Below are 16,391 nucleotides of genomic sequence, written 5' to 3'. Positions count from 1 at the left end.
CTTCAGAGACATAATTCCTGGGTAATTAGTTATTTTGTTAAAAAAGCTAGCATTTTGATAAAAGAGGCCAGTGGCACTCCTAGATGCTAAAGCTGCGAATTGAAGGATGCCGGAGAATCCAGGAGACAGAAGTGAGAATGAAGGGTGTTCTAGGAATGGAGACCAGCCAGCAGAGTAAATGCCCACTCTGGAGATGAAGTATCTTTTTCAGGGAACAGTAGAGGGGTGTGTGTGTGTGTGTGTGTGTGTGTGTATGTGTGTTTGTGCGTGTGCGTGCGCACGTACGTGTGGGTGTGTGGTGGTGTTGTTGTTGTGGGGGTCCTTGAATGCCAAACCAAGGTTATATATTTGATCCTGGAGGTGATCTAGCACTTCCAGCATCTGCTGGTCCCCAGTGCAAAAATTCCCTGTTATAGTTTTGTCATTATCCCATCTAGGTTAATCCTGAAAACTTCCAGGAGGTGAGTTGTGAGTGATGTTTTGAAGGACAGGATCAATCTGAATTGGTAGCGGTCCTGTTGGGAAAGCTGCTCCAGATTAAATGAGGGAACTAGGATCTGCAAAGGCACAGATAGGGGAGTGAGTAAGATGTATATAAGATTATGGGGTGGGCAGTCAGTTTCTTGGAGAAGTTGTAAAAAGGAGGCTGTTTGAATAGAAACAAGCCTATGAAGCCTCAGATTGGGGAATTACCCACTGGGGGACTACCTCCTGCTTGTGTCCCTTTGCCCCCTGGATTGTACTGCGGTTTTTATCCCCACCATACTGCTCGTAGACTCTGAAAGCTCGTGATCGGGTCAGGTCAGCTTAGCTTTATCAAGCTTGTGTTGTTGAGGAAAATGTTGGATGAAGAGCACGGTCTTAAGAGCGTTCCCTTCCCGACTTACACATCTTTCCTCTTCATTTCAGCACATGTACTGGACAATGAAGCAGCAGCTTGCTCACCACACTGTCAATGGCTGCAACCTCCAACCTGGGGATCTCTTGGCATCTGGGACCATCAGTGGGCCTGTGAGTATTAGGTGGCTGTGGCAGCTGTCCATCAAGTCCACCTGAGAGATTTGGCTAGTCTTGGACTCATCCTCAAAATGATGCTTCTATACCCTTTACTGTTCCTTATCTCCTTACAGATCCTTGTTATTGGTTCTCTTCAGTTTTCTTCTAGATTCAAATCTAATAATAATAACAGTTAACATTCATAGAGGGTTTTGAAGTTTTCAAAGCTTTTATCTTTTTATATCCATTATCTTTACATCTATTATTGCATTTGATTCTCTCCCTCTGTGGCCTGAATAACCTTGGAGTGTACATGACTTGGTGATCTCTATTCTGTTTCTGGTATAAGTATGGAATTCTATTTGATATGAAAATTGGAAGAAAAAACCAAACTCGACAAAATTTTCTTTTTTTGTACCTTAAATAAGACAATAATAAAATAATAAAAATTTTAAAACAATCCGCGAAGAAGAAACAGTTCCTAGGCATCATCTTTAAATCAGTGATAGTGTATAATATAGAATTAAAAGTCGGGCAGTCTGAGTACCATGGGCAGCTCTGCTGGGCACTCCTTAATGTCTTTGAGCCCAAGTTTCTTCATCTTTGCAATGGGGGCAGTTAATATTCCTGTCACAGAGTATTGTGAAGACCAAATGAGATGATATGTATTGGAATACTTTGAAAATTATGAAAGGCTATGCAGATGTGAGGGATGATTGTTAGATGATGACGGGCAAGAAGAAAAGAATGTTGAGTCATGCCAATGTTGTTATTCTGAGATGAGCCACTAACATGCTTATTTAGAGAACATATTTGCTGGTTCTTTATAAGGCTATCTTTAGTGTTGATCATGCCTCCTGTGTCCATCAGCCTTAGAGGTGGAGGAGACCTTACGGCACCAGTGGGTGTTTAAGAATGTTGACATAGTTCATTTTTCCCTGTTTGCTGTAAAGATGCCAGACCCTTAGTTAGTCCAAGGATTCAGACCAGTTAGAGGAAACTCGTCATGTTTTGTATTTGCTCTTTGTAAACAGAGATTTGAAGAGTAAATTATGCAACCTTTTAATCTTTGTGAACTCTTTTGAAGATTTTCATTGGACAGTTGTTCATATCTTGATAGCCTTGACCCAAAGCACAGTCTTTTCTTGTGGGGACTGAGTGCTCTGAAAAGTTACTTTGATTTTATAATCTCAGAATCCAGGGTGTGTTTTAGTTCCTTCTCAATCGTATCCACCATCTTGTCCAAGAAGTACATGATGCCTCTCTATTACTTTGGGCTAACAATTCCATTTGTAATGGTTTGCCTACTTATCTGTACGCTCATAGAATTATTCCAGGGCTTAAGTCCTGCTTTTCATTTTAGATAAAATTGAGAGTTCCTATTCTATACTACTTGGAGTCTAGCTTACCTGTACTTAATAATGAACAACTGCCCTCTTGCAGTGTGCTTCATGATTTATTGGTCCCCTTTCCCCTCTTCCGTGAGCCCCTCACTCTGGGTATTTATTGAGTGGTGGAACCTCAATAATGCCTAAAATGGATGGCTCCTCTCCATCGTACTAGGGCAGTGCAGCCTGTATTTCAAACCTGATCAATGCACCAATCACAGGATCATAGAGGAGAACTGCACAGGACTTTGGGAGTCATTTAGTTCAGTCCCCTCATTTTACAGATTACTTAAGTCCTCCTTTCTCATGGTCTGTAAACAAGAGTGATAGTGGAAAGAGGCCTTAAGCTGGAGTTGGGACCTGGGTTCTAGTCTTGGCCCTGTTCCTAGCTGTGTGAGGCTTCTTAACCTCTCTAGGTTCCTGCTTTCTCATTTGAACAATGAGGATATTAAGTGACTTAACCTCTCAGATCCTTTCCAGCTCTAAGGTTCTATGCTTTATTAGCTCTAATATTTGTTCTAGTATTATGTACATACAAAGGATTCCCAAGTATAAATAAGTGTGTTAAACACTTGGAGTCTAGGCAGAGATGTACTGGTAAATACTTAACAACTAGCTCTCCAGAAAAAGAAATGTATGCCTGACACATTTTTAAGCATATTCTGCATCATTTACATTTTCCCTATCCCCTTCTTAAATCTAGACAATAAGCAAAACAATAAATCAAGCCCTGATTTGTATTATTGGCTGATTTCTGAGAGTAAATGCTTACACTGAAAGTTTAACAATAGGCTCTTAGAGCCAATGTGAACTGGCTTCAGTGCGCCTCTGAGTCTAGGGTATGGTTGCATATCCAAATGACAAGGAAAATAAAAGGTTGCATGATGATTTAAGATGGATTTAGTGGTTCAGGGGAAAGGTATCATAAGGCAATGATAGAATCTTTACTGTGATGTTCTTGTCCCACTGTCTCCCAGGTTGCACCAAATGAGGTAGGAAGGAACAGAGCAAGAATGCCATGCTATCCTTGCCATGGACCTTCTTCCTTCTCTATCTATGTGCCTCTTTGAGTGAATAAATGGAAAAGCATATTTAGGAGTTTACATTGCGCCAAGCCATGTAGATACAAATAGAAAAGCAAGATAACCTCTGCCTTCAAGGAGATCACATTCTAACTGGGGGAGGTAGCACTTACAGGGTGGTCCAAATACCAAGTAAATGGAAGGGCCCAATAGTCCTGCATCAACAGGTTGGATGACACAAGATGACATTAACAAATCACACAACCCTGGATCATTAGGGATGCATTGGTAGGTCCAATTTTGAACCACCTAAAGAGTCACAGGCTCTTAAAAATGCTAGCATCTGATGTCACATGTATTTGGGTACACTCCCATCAAGATGAGATCCTTTTATTGAACAGGATTATATAAATTAGACCGAGAAGTGACCTTAGCAATCTTTTTGTATAATGTTGTTTTCAGTTGTGTCTGACTCTCCATGTCCCCATTTGGGGTTTTCCTGGCAGAGATACTGGAATGGTTTGCCATTTCCTTCTCCAGATCATTTTACAGATGAGGAAACTGACGCAAACAGGGTTAAGTGACTTAGTAAGGGTCACACTGCTAGTCAGTGTCTGAGGCCAGATTTGAACTCAAAAAGATGAGTTTCTGCAACTCCAGGCCTAGCATTCTATCCATTGTGCCATCTAACTGCTCTTTCTTTTCTTCCTTCCTTCCTTCCTTCCTTCCTTCCTTCCTTCCTTCCTTCCTTCCTTCCTTCCTTCCTTCCTTCCTCTTTCTTCCTCTCTTTCTTCCTCTCTTTCTTTCTCTCTCTTTGTCACTCTCTCTCTTTCTCTCTCTCTCTCTTTCTCTCTCTCTCTCTCTCTCTCTTCCTTTCCTTCTTCCTTCCTTCCTTCCTTCTTGTCTGATACCACATGGCAAATGCAGAAACAGAAGTTTAACAAGGTTAACTGATAAAAGGTTATATATTTAGAACTGAAAAAGATTTTAGAAGTCATCTCATTCAACACTTTAATTTTACAGATAAGGAAATTGAGGCTCAAAGAGTTTGAGTGACTTGTCCTTATTCAGATCACAGGGTCACACAGGGGAGAAAGGAGAATAGCATCCAGATCTTCCAACTCCAAATTTGGGACTCTCTACCCTGTGCCACACTGTCTTCTGCATTCGCTCTGGCATGTTGCAAGTTGAGGGTGTTAAACAGAAAGTATTTGGTTAACTGCAGCCTCTGGAGTGTAATGGGAGAGGGTATGCTACAATAGGAAAAAATACCAGACTAGGAACTGGAGCACATTAGCTCTAATCCCAGCTTTGCTACCTGCTTCCTTGGACAAGTTGCTTTACTTCTCAGCCTCAGTTTTCTCATCTGTAAAATGGGGGTTATAATGCTTTTATGCGGGGCATGGAGGGGGCACAGTGGATAGAGCACTGGTCCTGTATTCAGGAAGACCTGAGTTCAAATTCGCCCTCAGAAACTTAGTAGTCACGTGACCTCCCAGAGTTATTGTGAAGGTCAAATGAGATGATGATTGTAATTAGCATACTAAGTGCTGTGTCAGTGTTAGTTCTTATTAGTGTTGATCTTACTTGTGATTGAGTTCAAAGAATTGGACTTTTTCTTCTGTGGGTCCCACTTCAAAGAAGAAGAGCAAGAAAGGTCCAGATAATGCTTTTCAGGTTCCAGTGCGCTCCCAGGTCCATTATTTCATGAACTCTATTCAGCAGCCCTATGAGAAAACTGGCTAGTGATGTGCAGGTCTCCTAAAAATAAGAGAACACCCAGTGTGAGCACTGACTTCTCCATCCCTAAGGAATGAGTTGACACAAAATGCCGGTGGTCGGGTCTTTGACTCTCTGTGACATCTTGAGGTGGGGCACCCCTTCTAGGGCAAATCAGCAACTTCAATTGGTAGGAAATCCAGTGACTCATGAGTGTGAACCATACCTATTATGATTAATAAAGAAGGGCTCAATTCTATCAGTATTTATTAAACCCTTTCTATGTGTAAGTCACTCTGCCTAATAAATGGTGTTTCTGTTCCTATTTTTCCAATTTCCATTGTTAAGAATCCTGAAAACTTTGGGTCCATGTTGGAATTATCATGGCAGGGAACTAAAGTCATTGATCTTGGGAATGGACAGACCCGAAAATTTCTGCACGATGGAGATGAAGTCATCATAACAGGTGAGAACACCCTGATCCCTCCGCATGTTGCCGAGTCAAGTCAACAAGTGTCTTTTAATGCCATTACAGTCGTTCTTACCACTGCAGAGGTTCTACCCTTTCCCGTTCTCCACCCAATATTCATTATTCTTCTAGGCAGGTAGATTTGCAGACTTGGTTTTTTCCCACGCTATCTGTGCTTGAGGAACAAAGTGTTTTTTAAATAATCATAACAATGATACAACATCTGCAGTAACATTTGAGTGGGAAAGGGATGCCTTCTATTATTTGCCTCATGTTTATAAGCAGTTTTGAATGGTTTGGAAATGTCCCTTCCCACTTGGTTTTTCATATAGAGCACAGTGTGCCATAATATGGAAAGACGGCTGACCCCACTATCAGGAGACCTGGGTCCCTGTCTTTGTTCTGTCATTAACTTACTGTGACCTTATGCGAGTAACTTTTCTTTGCTAGGTCTCATTTTCCTCATCCGTTTGCTCCATGAGGGAGTTAGATCAGATGATCTCTAATTCAGAGATTGGCAAACTACATTTAAATTGAATTAAAAATTATATTCTAAAGTAAAAAGGTCAAAACCATTCTTAAAAGAACAGTCTGCAGGCTGGATTTGACCCACAGGCTGTAGTTTGCTGACCTTTACTCTAAGGTCCCTTTTAATTCCTTTCTGTCAAAATGATATGTAAGTGAAAATAAACCCATAGAACTTAAATTTAGAGGGCTTTAGATGAATTAATGGAATATTAAAAAGGAAGATAAGGTTCTTAGGGGATAAGGTTAAGGTGGCCAGTTGATTAGAGTTCAAGGCTATTAATCTACTGAATCACACTATTTCTAAATAACACTAAGAATTTTACTTAAACAATTCTATTTTAATAATTGAAGTATTGAGAATTTCTGTTTCTCTCCTTTTTCATTATTAATAATAAGACTATCCAGAAATTCAGAACTAATGACCTAAGAGGCCTGTGATTTTCATTAGGCCCCTCATTATGGGTGGGCCTTGTCTCGGGCTGGTACCCGCTTAGTTCAAGATGGATGTTAGAATGACGTGAAGCACTCATAGGTTATTCAGCAGTGAACGAAAGGAGATTTACTTAGCCATAGCATAGGAAAGATATTCAACAAGGATACTCCAGCACTTAGCTCTGGTAGACTCAGCCCCCTCATTTCTATATGGAAAGAAATCTGGTTAGCAGGGCAGGGTGTAGTGATTTATTCCATCTTGGGGGGCATTTGCCAAATCTAAAGGGCTTTGACCCCGCATGGGTGGCCTTTTTATTCCCTTAGAACACATATTGCTATGGACAGAGGCTACCACAAACCTGTGTTGAGACAGATACAACTTGAGGCTTGGTTAATCAAGTCCTGTGGACAGCTTTATCACCATTTAGGGGAAAACTAACCCAACATGTTGTGGAAGGGAGGGGATTTTGGCTTATCGCACCCCTCTTGTCTATTCCTTTTCATTTTGTAAAACCAGTATTTCTATTAAAAGGGGATTTTCTTAAAAAAAATGGAATTTTGCTGTAGTTTGTCAATGTTGTAGCATTTCTGTCCCCACAGGAAGAGGTTCACTTGTAGACAAGGTAAGAGTAACTAATTAGTGGGCTAAAAATAAAGAGCTCATTTTATTGTCTGACACAGAGGACAGAACCACAAAAGCACAAAATTTTAGGGCCTCAAAGGAAGCTTCAACTGCATGAATTTATGCCTCTTGCGCGTCTAAAATCCTATTAGTTTTATAATTCTCTTTTCTATGTCATAGCAGCATTATGGTGTTTTTGTTTCTGACATGTTTATTATAGTTTATGTCCCCTCCAACTCTGCGTTTCTATGATTCTACAAAATAACTACCATCAACTTTGGCTATTCAGAAGTTTATTATCCAGTTCGGGGATTTTCCATTTCCTTTAATTTTGTTTTTCCCCTTTGTTGCCTGCCTTTGGGCCTTTCACCACTCATTAGCTCTCTGAAGGAGTGGGCTGGGAACTAACAGCAGTGACATATCAATCTTATTACTAGTTTGTTGCCTTGTAGCTTATTCGAGCCAGAAGTAACCTTTGAAAAGATTTCATTTCAGGGCGTTTCTTTTACAGATACTGAAACCCTCCTAGGTGACTGACTCAAGGTCATACAACTAATTAATGTCACTGGCAAAATCAAAACTCACATCTCTCAAATCTCAGCTCAGTGCTTCTCCCCTTTGCCAGGCTGAGTGGGATTCATTTGTTTGTAAGCCAAGCTGTGACAGGCTTATTCAATAAGTATCTACTTTGTACTGTGCCTTGGGAATACAAAGACAAAAGAGGAAATGGTCACTGCCCTCGAGTTTACATTCTTTCTCAAGGAAACAAGTGGTGAGAATACAGCCTCTGGGGCCATATAGAGAGATGAACTTTGGACTTTTCTCCTTAATGGCTAGGCTGGCCCTATTATTTTTAAGGGACTTTCCATGCCTTTTCATGAAGACTTCATGCTTCTGAGTCATGGCGCTGTTTGAATAATAACGGAAAAAAAACAATTTCCCCCTTCCCCTCCCCTCCCCGAAAAACCCAAAACACTACACAAGAACACATTCTTGTCTTAACTCTGCAACTAACTAGCTGTGTGACATCAAGCTAACTTAAACCTCGAAATCTCTGTTTCCCCACCTATAGAATGAACGGGTGGGATTAAATGATTTCCAAGGTTCTTTGCAGCCCTATAGTCTTCTTTAAAAAAAAAAAAGTTTTATGGATGTTGTTTCTTTTAATTTTTCAAATATCTATGTCAATGACTCTATCAACATTTTTCCCCTGGCCAGAGGAGAAGTGATTGCATTCCAGAACAAGAGAGTGAAGTTTTAAGTTTTATTTTTATAATAATAGTAATAGCTAATATTCGTATCTTCCTGAGTTCAAATCCAGCCTCCGATACTAACTAGCTGTGAGACCCTGGGCAAGTCACTTAGAACTGTTTGCCTCAGTTTCCACATCTGTAAAATGAGCTGGAGAAGGAAATGGCAAACTACTCCAGTATCTTTGGCAAGAAAACCCCAAATGGGGTCCCAGAGAATTGGGCATGACTGAAATGACCGAACAACAACATTCGTATGGTGTTTTAAACGTCAGTTTTGTGAATCATTTTACATATGTTCTCATTTAATCCTCCCAACAACCCCGGGACGTAGGGTGACGTTATGATCCCCATTTTATAGATAGAGAAATGGAGGCTGAGAGAGGTTAAGTGAGAGCCTGATATGGGATTTGGGCTCAGGTCTTTACTTCCTGCACTCTGTCTGCTATGCCAGCTGGCTGGTTAAAAGAGCCGAGCTCACTGAAGCAGTGTGGTTGTTATCTCCTTTCCTACGTCATTAAGAGACAACAGATTTGGCCTTGCAGCTGACTTTCTAAGTAAACTCAAGATAAATATACTTTATTGTCACTGTGTTCCATGTCCTCCTGCAAAAAGTAGGGTTATCTTTCCAATCTGTGTATTTCACAGTTTAATGATTTTCTTCCTAGTGCCTTAATGATCTGAAGGGGTCGGTGTGTTCTCAAAACACCCATTTCAGCAGTCCAGGAGTTACCTGTCCTACAGGAGGATTTATAAAGTGTTGAAAGAAAAGTTTTTCTTATGTGCTATGGATTCTTCCCTATCTCAGAAAAAACTGCTGTCCTGAGTTAGTAATTTTGATAGATTATTAATGTGTTTCAAACAAACCAAAAAAACTCTTTTACTTGATAGAATTTTCCCTGGAATGGGTCTTCTGAGCAGTGTAATTCAACAGATGACTGACATAAAAATAATGAAACTGAACAAGAGAACAAGAAAGAACTTTGTCTCTTGACAACTGTTGTCTTGGTGCATTTGATTTAAACCAGAGTGATAGATGCCAGAACTTGGTGTCAGGCTGAAACGAAGAAGGATCTGGGAAGATAGAGAATCAGGATGAGATATTGATTTTGAAAGGGAGATGAATGTTTTTGGTGACAGAAAATGTATGTTTTAGAGACGGCTCTCGAACGGTCCAGTTTGCATTGGTTGTAGCAAACTGCCATAGGCCGGGATATAGAGCCCAGGCATTAGAGTCACTGGTGTGGACTATTATAGTCTTTTAAGAAAATCATTCTAGGATATGTTGTCCAGCTTGGTTTACTCAATACTGTTCCCATCTTCAAAAAGCCCAGAGAACTGTTAAACTTGGGGTAGAATTTCTCCTAACTTTAAAGGATTTATTATTTTCTTCTGATTTGAGCTAGTGTGTCAGGACCTCATTAGTGATTAAGAGATATTGTGATTCATGTATAATTAATATCTAATTGCTTGCCTTCTCATAGAGGAGGGAGGGGTGAAAGGGAGAGAGAGAATTTAGAACTCGAAATCTGAAAAAAAAAGAATGTTAAAATTTTTTACATATAATTGGGAAATATTCAATGAAATAAATAAAAATATATTTTAAAAAAGAAACATTGCAGTTAATGTATTTTTCTCTAATTGGTTTTCCAGTCATACCACTTATATTATTATATAGTTTATTTGATAAAATAAGTTGCCCAAAAGCAGTCTTTCCAATTACCAATTTTATTTGAGTATAGTGGTTATTTGCTCAAAGTCATAGGATCATAGATTGTTTAGTGCTGGATTTCAGATGGGGAAATTGAGGCCTAGAAAAGTTGTCAAGTCCGGGTCATCTGACTTCAAGTTCAGTGCTTTTCACATTACATCATGCTGTTGGTCCTTTTGGTAGGTTGATGGTTTGGGTCAAACATACATGAGGACTTTCTGCAAAAGACTTTAAGGCATTACTTGACTAAAAACAGTACGAGCCAACAAACAGTATGTGGTAACAAGACTAGTATAAATTTAGAGTGCATTCACAGGAATATAATACCTGGAACTGGGGAAAGGAAGAGTCAGTCCCCTTATACTATGTATTGGTCAGATCTCATTTAGAATATTATATTTGATTTGGGGAGTGACAAGAGGGAACTTGCTAAATTGCAGCTTAGCTCCCTTCCCTGGCTACCTAACCCTCATGTGTGTTGCCTCCTTAGAGGCAGCCAGGTGGCACAGTGAATAGAACACTGAGCCCAGAGTCAGGAAGACTTGAATTCAAATCTGCCTCCGAAGCTCTCTAACTGTGTGATCCTAGGCAAGTCACTTAACCTCTGCCTATCTCAGTTTCCTCATCTGCAAAACAGCACTTACATAATGGGATTGTTATAAGGATCCAATGAGATAATATTTGTGAAATATTTGGCATAGCACCTGGCACATGTTGTCACTGGTCAGTAGTGTCCGACTCTTCATGGCCCCATTTAGGATTTTCTTGGCAGATACTGGATTTGTTTGCCATTTTCTTCTCATTTTACAGATAAGGAAACTGAGGCACGCAGGGTAAAGTGATCTGCGCTGCGTTACCCAGCTAGTAGATGTCTGAGACCAGACAGGAAGAAGAGTCTTGCTGACGTCAGGCTCGGCACTCTGTCCACTGCACCACCTAACTACCTGGCACATAGTTGGTGCTTAATCCTTACTTCCTCCTCCATTAGAATGTATGCTCCTTGAGGACAGGGTCTGTTTTGCCCTTGTATTTATATCCCCAGTGATTAGTATATAGTAAGTGCTTCATAAATGCTTCTTATTCTTTTAAATTGGTTCATTCATTGGTATCCAGAGAGAATTATTTAGGATAGTAAAAAGGTCTGTATCCATACAAGGAACGGTTGGAAAAAGTGGAGGATGTATGAGAGAAAAGATGACTTTGATGGGCAAAAGGTACAAATATAATAGCTATTCTCAAATATTTGAAGGACTGTCACACGGAAGAGGGATATAAGACTTATTGTACTCAGCCTCAGAGAGAAGAAGAGGACTAGTGTGTATAAATTATATTGCAGAAGATTGTGATTTAATATAAGAAAGTACTTTGTAAAAATTAGAGCTGTCTGAAAACGAAATGGACTGCCTCATTAGGTGATGAATTCCTCATTATTGGAAGAATTCAAGCAGAAATTAGTTCACCAATTATCTGGAATGTTGTGGTAGAGTTTTGTATGTCAGTTAGGAGTTGGACTACATGACTTCTGAGCCTCCTTCCAAATGTTTGATTCTGGTATTTGTGATTCTATTATATATCCTAGGTTTATTTATTATATATTATATATCCTATTATATATTCCTAGGTCCTCAAACTTCTTGGGTCTCTTGAGTGGCATTTGCTGTCTCTCCCCTTATCTCTTTATCTTACTCTTTCTGGTTTGTTCAGGAAACCCTAAAAGCCGTGTGCCCTCAGCACTGGGCTACATGCATTCTTTTAAAAATAGATTTTTACTGGTATCTTTTGTTTCTAAACTCTCCTACATTCCTGCTTGTATCCTTCTGCTTCTTGGTCCTATAGACCTATCCCTTATGACATTTTCTTAAGAAGGAAGAGAGAAAAAATTTCAGTAAAACCAATCAACACATTGAATAAATATGATGTTATATGTAGTGTTCCGCACTCATGGACCATCATGGAGCATGGTGAGACAATGGGGAGGGGAAGAAGCATTTTCTTATCTCTTTATTAGCGCCAATCTTTTTGGTTTTGTTTTGTTTTGCTAATGTTACAAAATTAGGTTTCAGCAATTTTTTTGGTGGTCGTTCTTTCTATTTCCATTGTTGTGGTCATGGTTTTTCTGACTTTGTTTACTTCAGTTTGCGTATGTTCATGTAGAACTTTCCTATATTCATCATTTGTTATTTTTTTACAGCACAGTAATATTACATTATAACCACGAACCACAATTTGTTTGGCCATTCCCCGATCAGTGGCACCTAGTTTATTTCCAGTTCTTTGCCTCCATAAAAAGTGGTGCTATAAATATTTTGGTGTATGCAGGGACTTTCTTTTTATCAGTGACCTCTTTGGGATATATGCCCAGCAGCAAAATCTCTGAGTCAAAAGGTATGGACATTTTAGTCACTTTATTTGCATAATTCCATATTCCTTTCCAAAATGTTTACACCAATTAACCCTAGATGCATTCTTCTTATATTACTGGTAAAGTATGTCTTTAAAAATAACTTAAAGGCGAGAGTATAGAATTCATTTTCATAAAAGTGATTTGTTATTTTTTTAACGCACTGCCTGATCAAATGATGGTCATTCAGGGAGTTTTTCCAATTTAGTGGTAACTGATAAATTATGAGCAAGTGGCTGATCTTCTGTGCCTCTGGTTTTGTGTTTCTTTTGTAACTATTTTTAGAAACAAAGAAAGAAGGAAGGAAAGGAAGAAAGAAAGAGGAAGAAAGAAAGGAAGGAAGAAAAGATAGCTCTTTAGGTCTATCTTGGATGACTCATTTTGGAATGTTAGACTGATTTGAATGGGAAAAAGCACAGGATTTGGAGTCCAAGAATCTTTATTTGAGTCTTAATTCTCCTACTTATTAACTGTGTGGCTTTGGGCCATTTGCTTAACTTCTCTATGCTGTGATTTCCTTATCTGTGAAATAAAAGGGCTGGACTTCCTAGCCTCTGGAGTAGGTTCCAGTTCCAAGTCCTATTGTTCTATTTTACCTCCAGATTTGTTCTCAACTATTCTTAAACTTTCATTTTTTTCCTACCTTCCCGAAATTGACTTGCAATATTTTACGTAAGTGTTGTGGGACTCAATTAACAGCAAGCTTCAAGGTTGTAATGATATGGAAAAAAACAATTCTACCAGCCCATTTCCACTGTGAGCCACTATAGGTCACTGTTTCTCTTCCTGTCAATTGTGAAAAAAGGATCCGAGTTTATAAGAGCTCATTTAGCATGATCCTGTCTAAGTCTTTGAAACCTAAGTCTACTTCCTCTCCCTTCAAGTTTTTCCCTTTACCTGAAAAAGTATGGTGATACCTTTTTCCATTAGGGCATGGCTCAGACTAGATGGCAGGTATAGAGGTTTCTTACAATTATGAAATTCTGTGATTCTGTGAATATCCCAACCACTCGGTGGCTCCACTCAAATGCTACCATTCCTCCAAAGAGCCTTTCTTAATTCCCACATCATCCCCAGCCAAAAACAGTTCCTTCCCCTTAAATCCCATCACAATGAATTCTTCTCTTATGACACATCACATCCTATTTCATGTATAATTGTTTGTGTATTGGTCTTAACTCTCCTACTAGATTATAAATTGCGAGGGTGGAATATGTATCTAACATTTACTTCAGTTCTTGATACCACTGTCCTGTCCTTGTGTTAGGTCTGGGGCTTGCTAACATTCTGGGCTTGAAAGAGCCAATTGCAGAAAGTTGCCGTATCACAGGATCAAAAAGCAGTCTTGTGTTAGGAAGGCCTTATCATCAGATTTTCACCTATGCTGGAAGGCTAACCCCTACCCAACAGGAGGTACCAAGTATAGTTATAGCCCACAGTATACCCAAGAGAAAGGCAAACACTCAGATGGATCCTCCAGCTGCCTTCCCAAGGGTTAATATATCCAGAGATAACCACATAGAAATACCTACCTTGGTTAGGAAGCTTCCCACAAATCCCCACCTTTCTAAAATCGTAGCAGGGGTCGGAAATCTGTGGCCTTGAGTTCCACATGTGGCCTTTTGACTGAGTCCAAGTTTTACAGAACAAATCCTTTTATTAAGGGGATTTGTTCTGTGAAGTTTAGATTCAGTCAAAGGTCTGTACTTGAGGACCTAGAGGGCCACATGTGGCCTTGAGGCCATAGGTTTCCTACTCCTGCCCCAGAAGCTCATCTGAGTTAGACTCATTGTGTACAAGCAAGGCTTCCTGTTAGTGGTCAATATATTAACATTTACTGAACACTTTCTATGTATAAGGAACTATATTAAATACTGGAGAAATACAAAGATGAAGAAAACATAGTCCCTTCTCTCAGAGAGATTCCATTTGAGTGAAGGAGATAGGACATGGACAAACTATAGAACCCTAATAACAGTTAGCTTGTAGTAAGCTTGTGGTAAGTACTATGGGAACTTAGAAGGCAGAAAACTACTTCATATTCTTTCAACATCTCCCAAGTTTCGGCTGTATGATATTTGTTATACATTGTGCATCTAAATAATAGTTTTCATCTGAAGAGTTCATAGGATCCTTAGCTCCCTCAGATCAAATAATTTAGTTTTTCATTTAACAGATGGAAACTGGTATTGGGATACTAAGTTACTCAGCCTAAGGTCATACAGTTTATGATGGATTCAGGACTCTGCCCAAATCTCTCAAATTCTAGTTCAGTATTCTTTCTACCATTTCCTTCAAATGCTCAGTTTCAAATAAATTATCACTCTTTTGCACAGATTGCATCTTCTGGTTTACTTATTCACTACTTCCTAGCTTTCTTTGTGGTTGATTGCAATAGCAAATTTAGTTGTCTCATTAATGAGCCTTTTCTGTTTTTCTTTTGTAGGATACTGCCTCGGTAATGGTTACAGGGTTGGATTTGGCCAGTGCACTGGAAAGGTACTCCCAGCATCTCTGGTGTTATAAAAGTTTCACATCTGACCTAAAGATGAAATAAAAAGAATTCCAGTCTATCTTCCAATGGTGTAATTGGTTTTACTTTTATTAACCACTATCTAAAAAAAAAGAACTATTCTTTATGTATCCAAGTTTCAAGCCATCATTTAAATACAGTGGCACCTTTGCTTTACCATAATTCATCCTTGTACTTGAAAACCTGGTATGAGCGTAATAAAAAGAAAATTTTACTGCCAAATGTTGAGGCAGAAGAGGATACTTGTGGTGCCTTGCTCAGCACACAGTAGATTTCCTCTCCCAGAGTACAACTACCCTGCTGTGGGGAGCCACTGAATGGAACACAAGCATTACACTGATACTTCTGCTGGGTGGTTACGGGAGCCAGATGATGCAAATAGGGATCAAACAGCCCATGTATATTATTAAGCAGAATGTGTTCTGAGAGGGAGTGACATGAGCAGTTCAGCTGTAGCACCCGTCCTGTTAGTGCCTAGATCTTTCCTTTTTTGTGTCTGCATTGTGAGTAGGTAGTGGGAGTTGGTATTTGGGGGGAGCTTTGGTAGCCCCAGGGCATGACTCATGCTCCCCTAGGATCCAGACATGGCACACAATTGCAGGAGTAGATTATGGTTCTGCGGCCACATCCAGTCTAGAGCTATCTGAATTGTATCGGATGAATTACTGCCAATCCCTTATCCATAATGAAGATATGCTCAGAGGTGAGCATCAGGCCATAACACCTTGTGTTCATGAGTTATTAATATTAAAAACATTTTATTCCTTTATTTTCTTTTCATTTTTCTTAACAAACTTAATAAATCATATAGTCATTTGCCATTTATATATTTTATAGTTTTCAATTTTCCTGTTAACTTTTTCGGCTCAAACACTTATAAGTAGTTGGTTCCTTAAAAGGATTTTATTAATTTTGGAAGTTCCCTTTAAAAACAGGTACTTTTTAGGGTATTGAGTACTCTGATTAACTCTTAACCTAAGCAAGGTATAAACTGGGGGACATAGCTCTATATCTTTCTCACCAAATTGCCATTTAATCCCATTTGGTTTCATAAGCAGATAGTTGGTACTTAATAAATACTTGCTGAATTAAATTCTCTGAAAATCAGAAATACGCCTGGATCAATGGCAGCTTATATTCTGAGTATATTGATCTCAGAAGAGGAGGAAAGACACTTCGTTCTCAAGCAAATACACTTTTCTTGCTTTCAAAAAAACTTAACTAGATACACATAGGATATATACAGAGTAGATGAAAGATAATCTCAGAGGGTAAGTCACCAGCAGCTAGGGGGCAGGGGGTACCAGTTAAAGCCTTTTG

General features: G+C 39.3%; 1 protein-coding gene across 1 annotated transcript in view; it reads left to right on the top strand.

The window, feature by feature from the left end:
- FAH (fumarylacetoacetate hydrolase) overlaps positions 1–15,119 on the top strand; it is a 52,144-nt gene extending 37,025 nt beyond the window's left edge. Inside the window, exons 12-14 of the mRNA XM_036734565.1 lie at positions 910–1,011; positions 5,474–5,591; positions 14,985–15,119. Coding sequence (XP_036590460.1) covers positions 910–1,011; positions 5,474–5,591; positions 14,985–15,064 — 300 coding nt within the window. The 3' untranslated portion in view covers positions 15,065–15,119. The remainder of the gene's footprint in view (positions 1–909; positions 1,012–5,473; positions 5,592–14,984) is intronic.
- Positions 15,120–16,391: the final 1,272 nt, after the last annotated feature.

Source organism: Trichosurus vulpecula, chromosome 8 (assembly GCF_011100635.1).
Source record: "Trichosurus vulpecula isolate mTriVul1 chromosome 8, mTriVul1.pri, whole genome shotgun sequence".
Classification (NCBI taxonomy): Eukaryota; Metazoa; Chordata; class Mammalia; order Diprotodontia; family Phalangeridae; genus Trichosurus; species Trichosurus vulpecula.
Note: the sequence above shows the minus strand (reverse complement) of the source record. Positions and strands in the feature narration are given on the sequence as shown.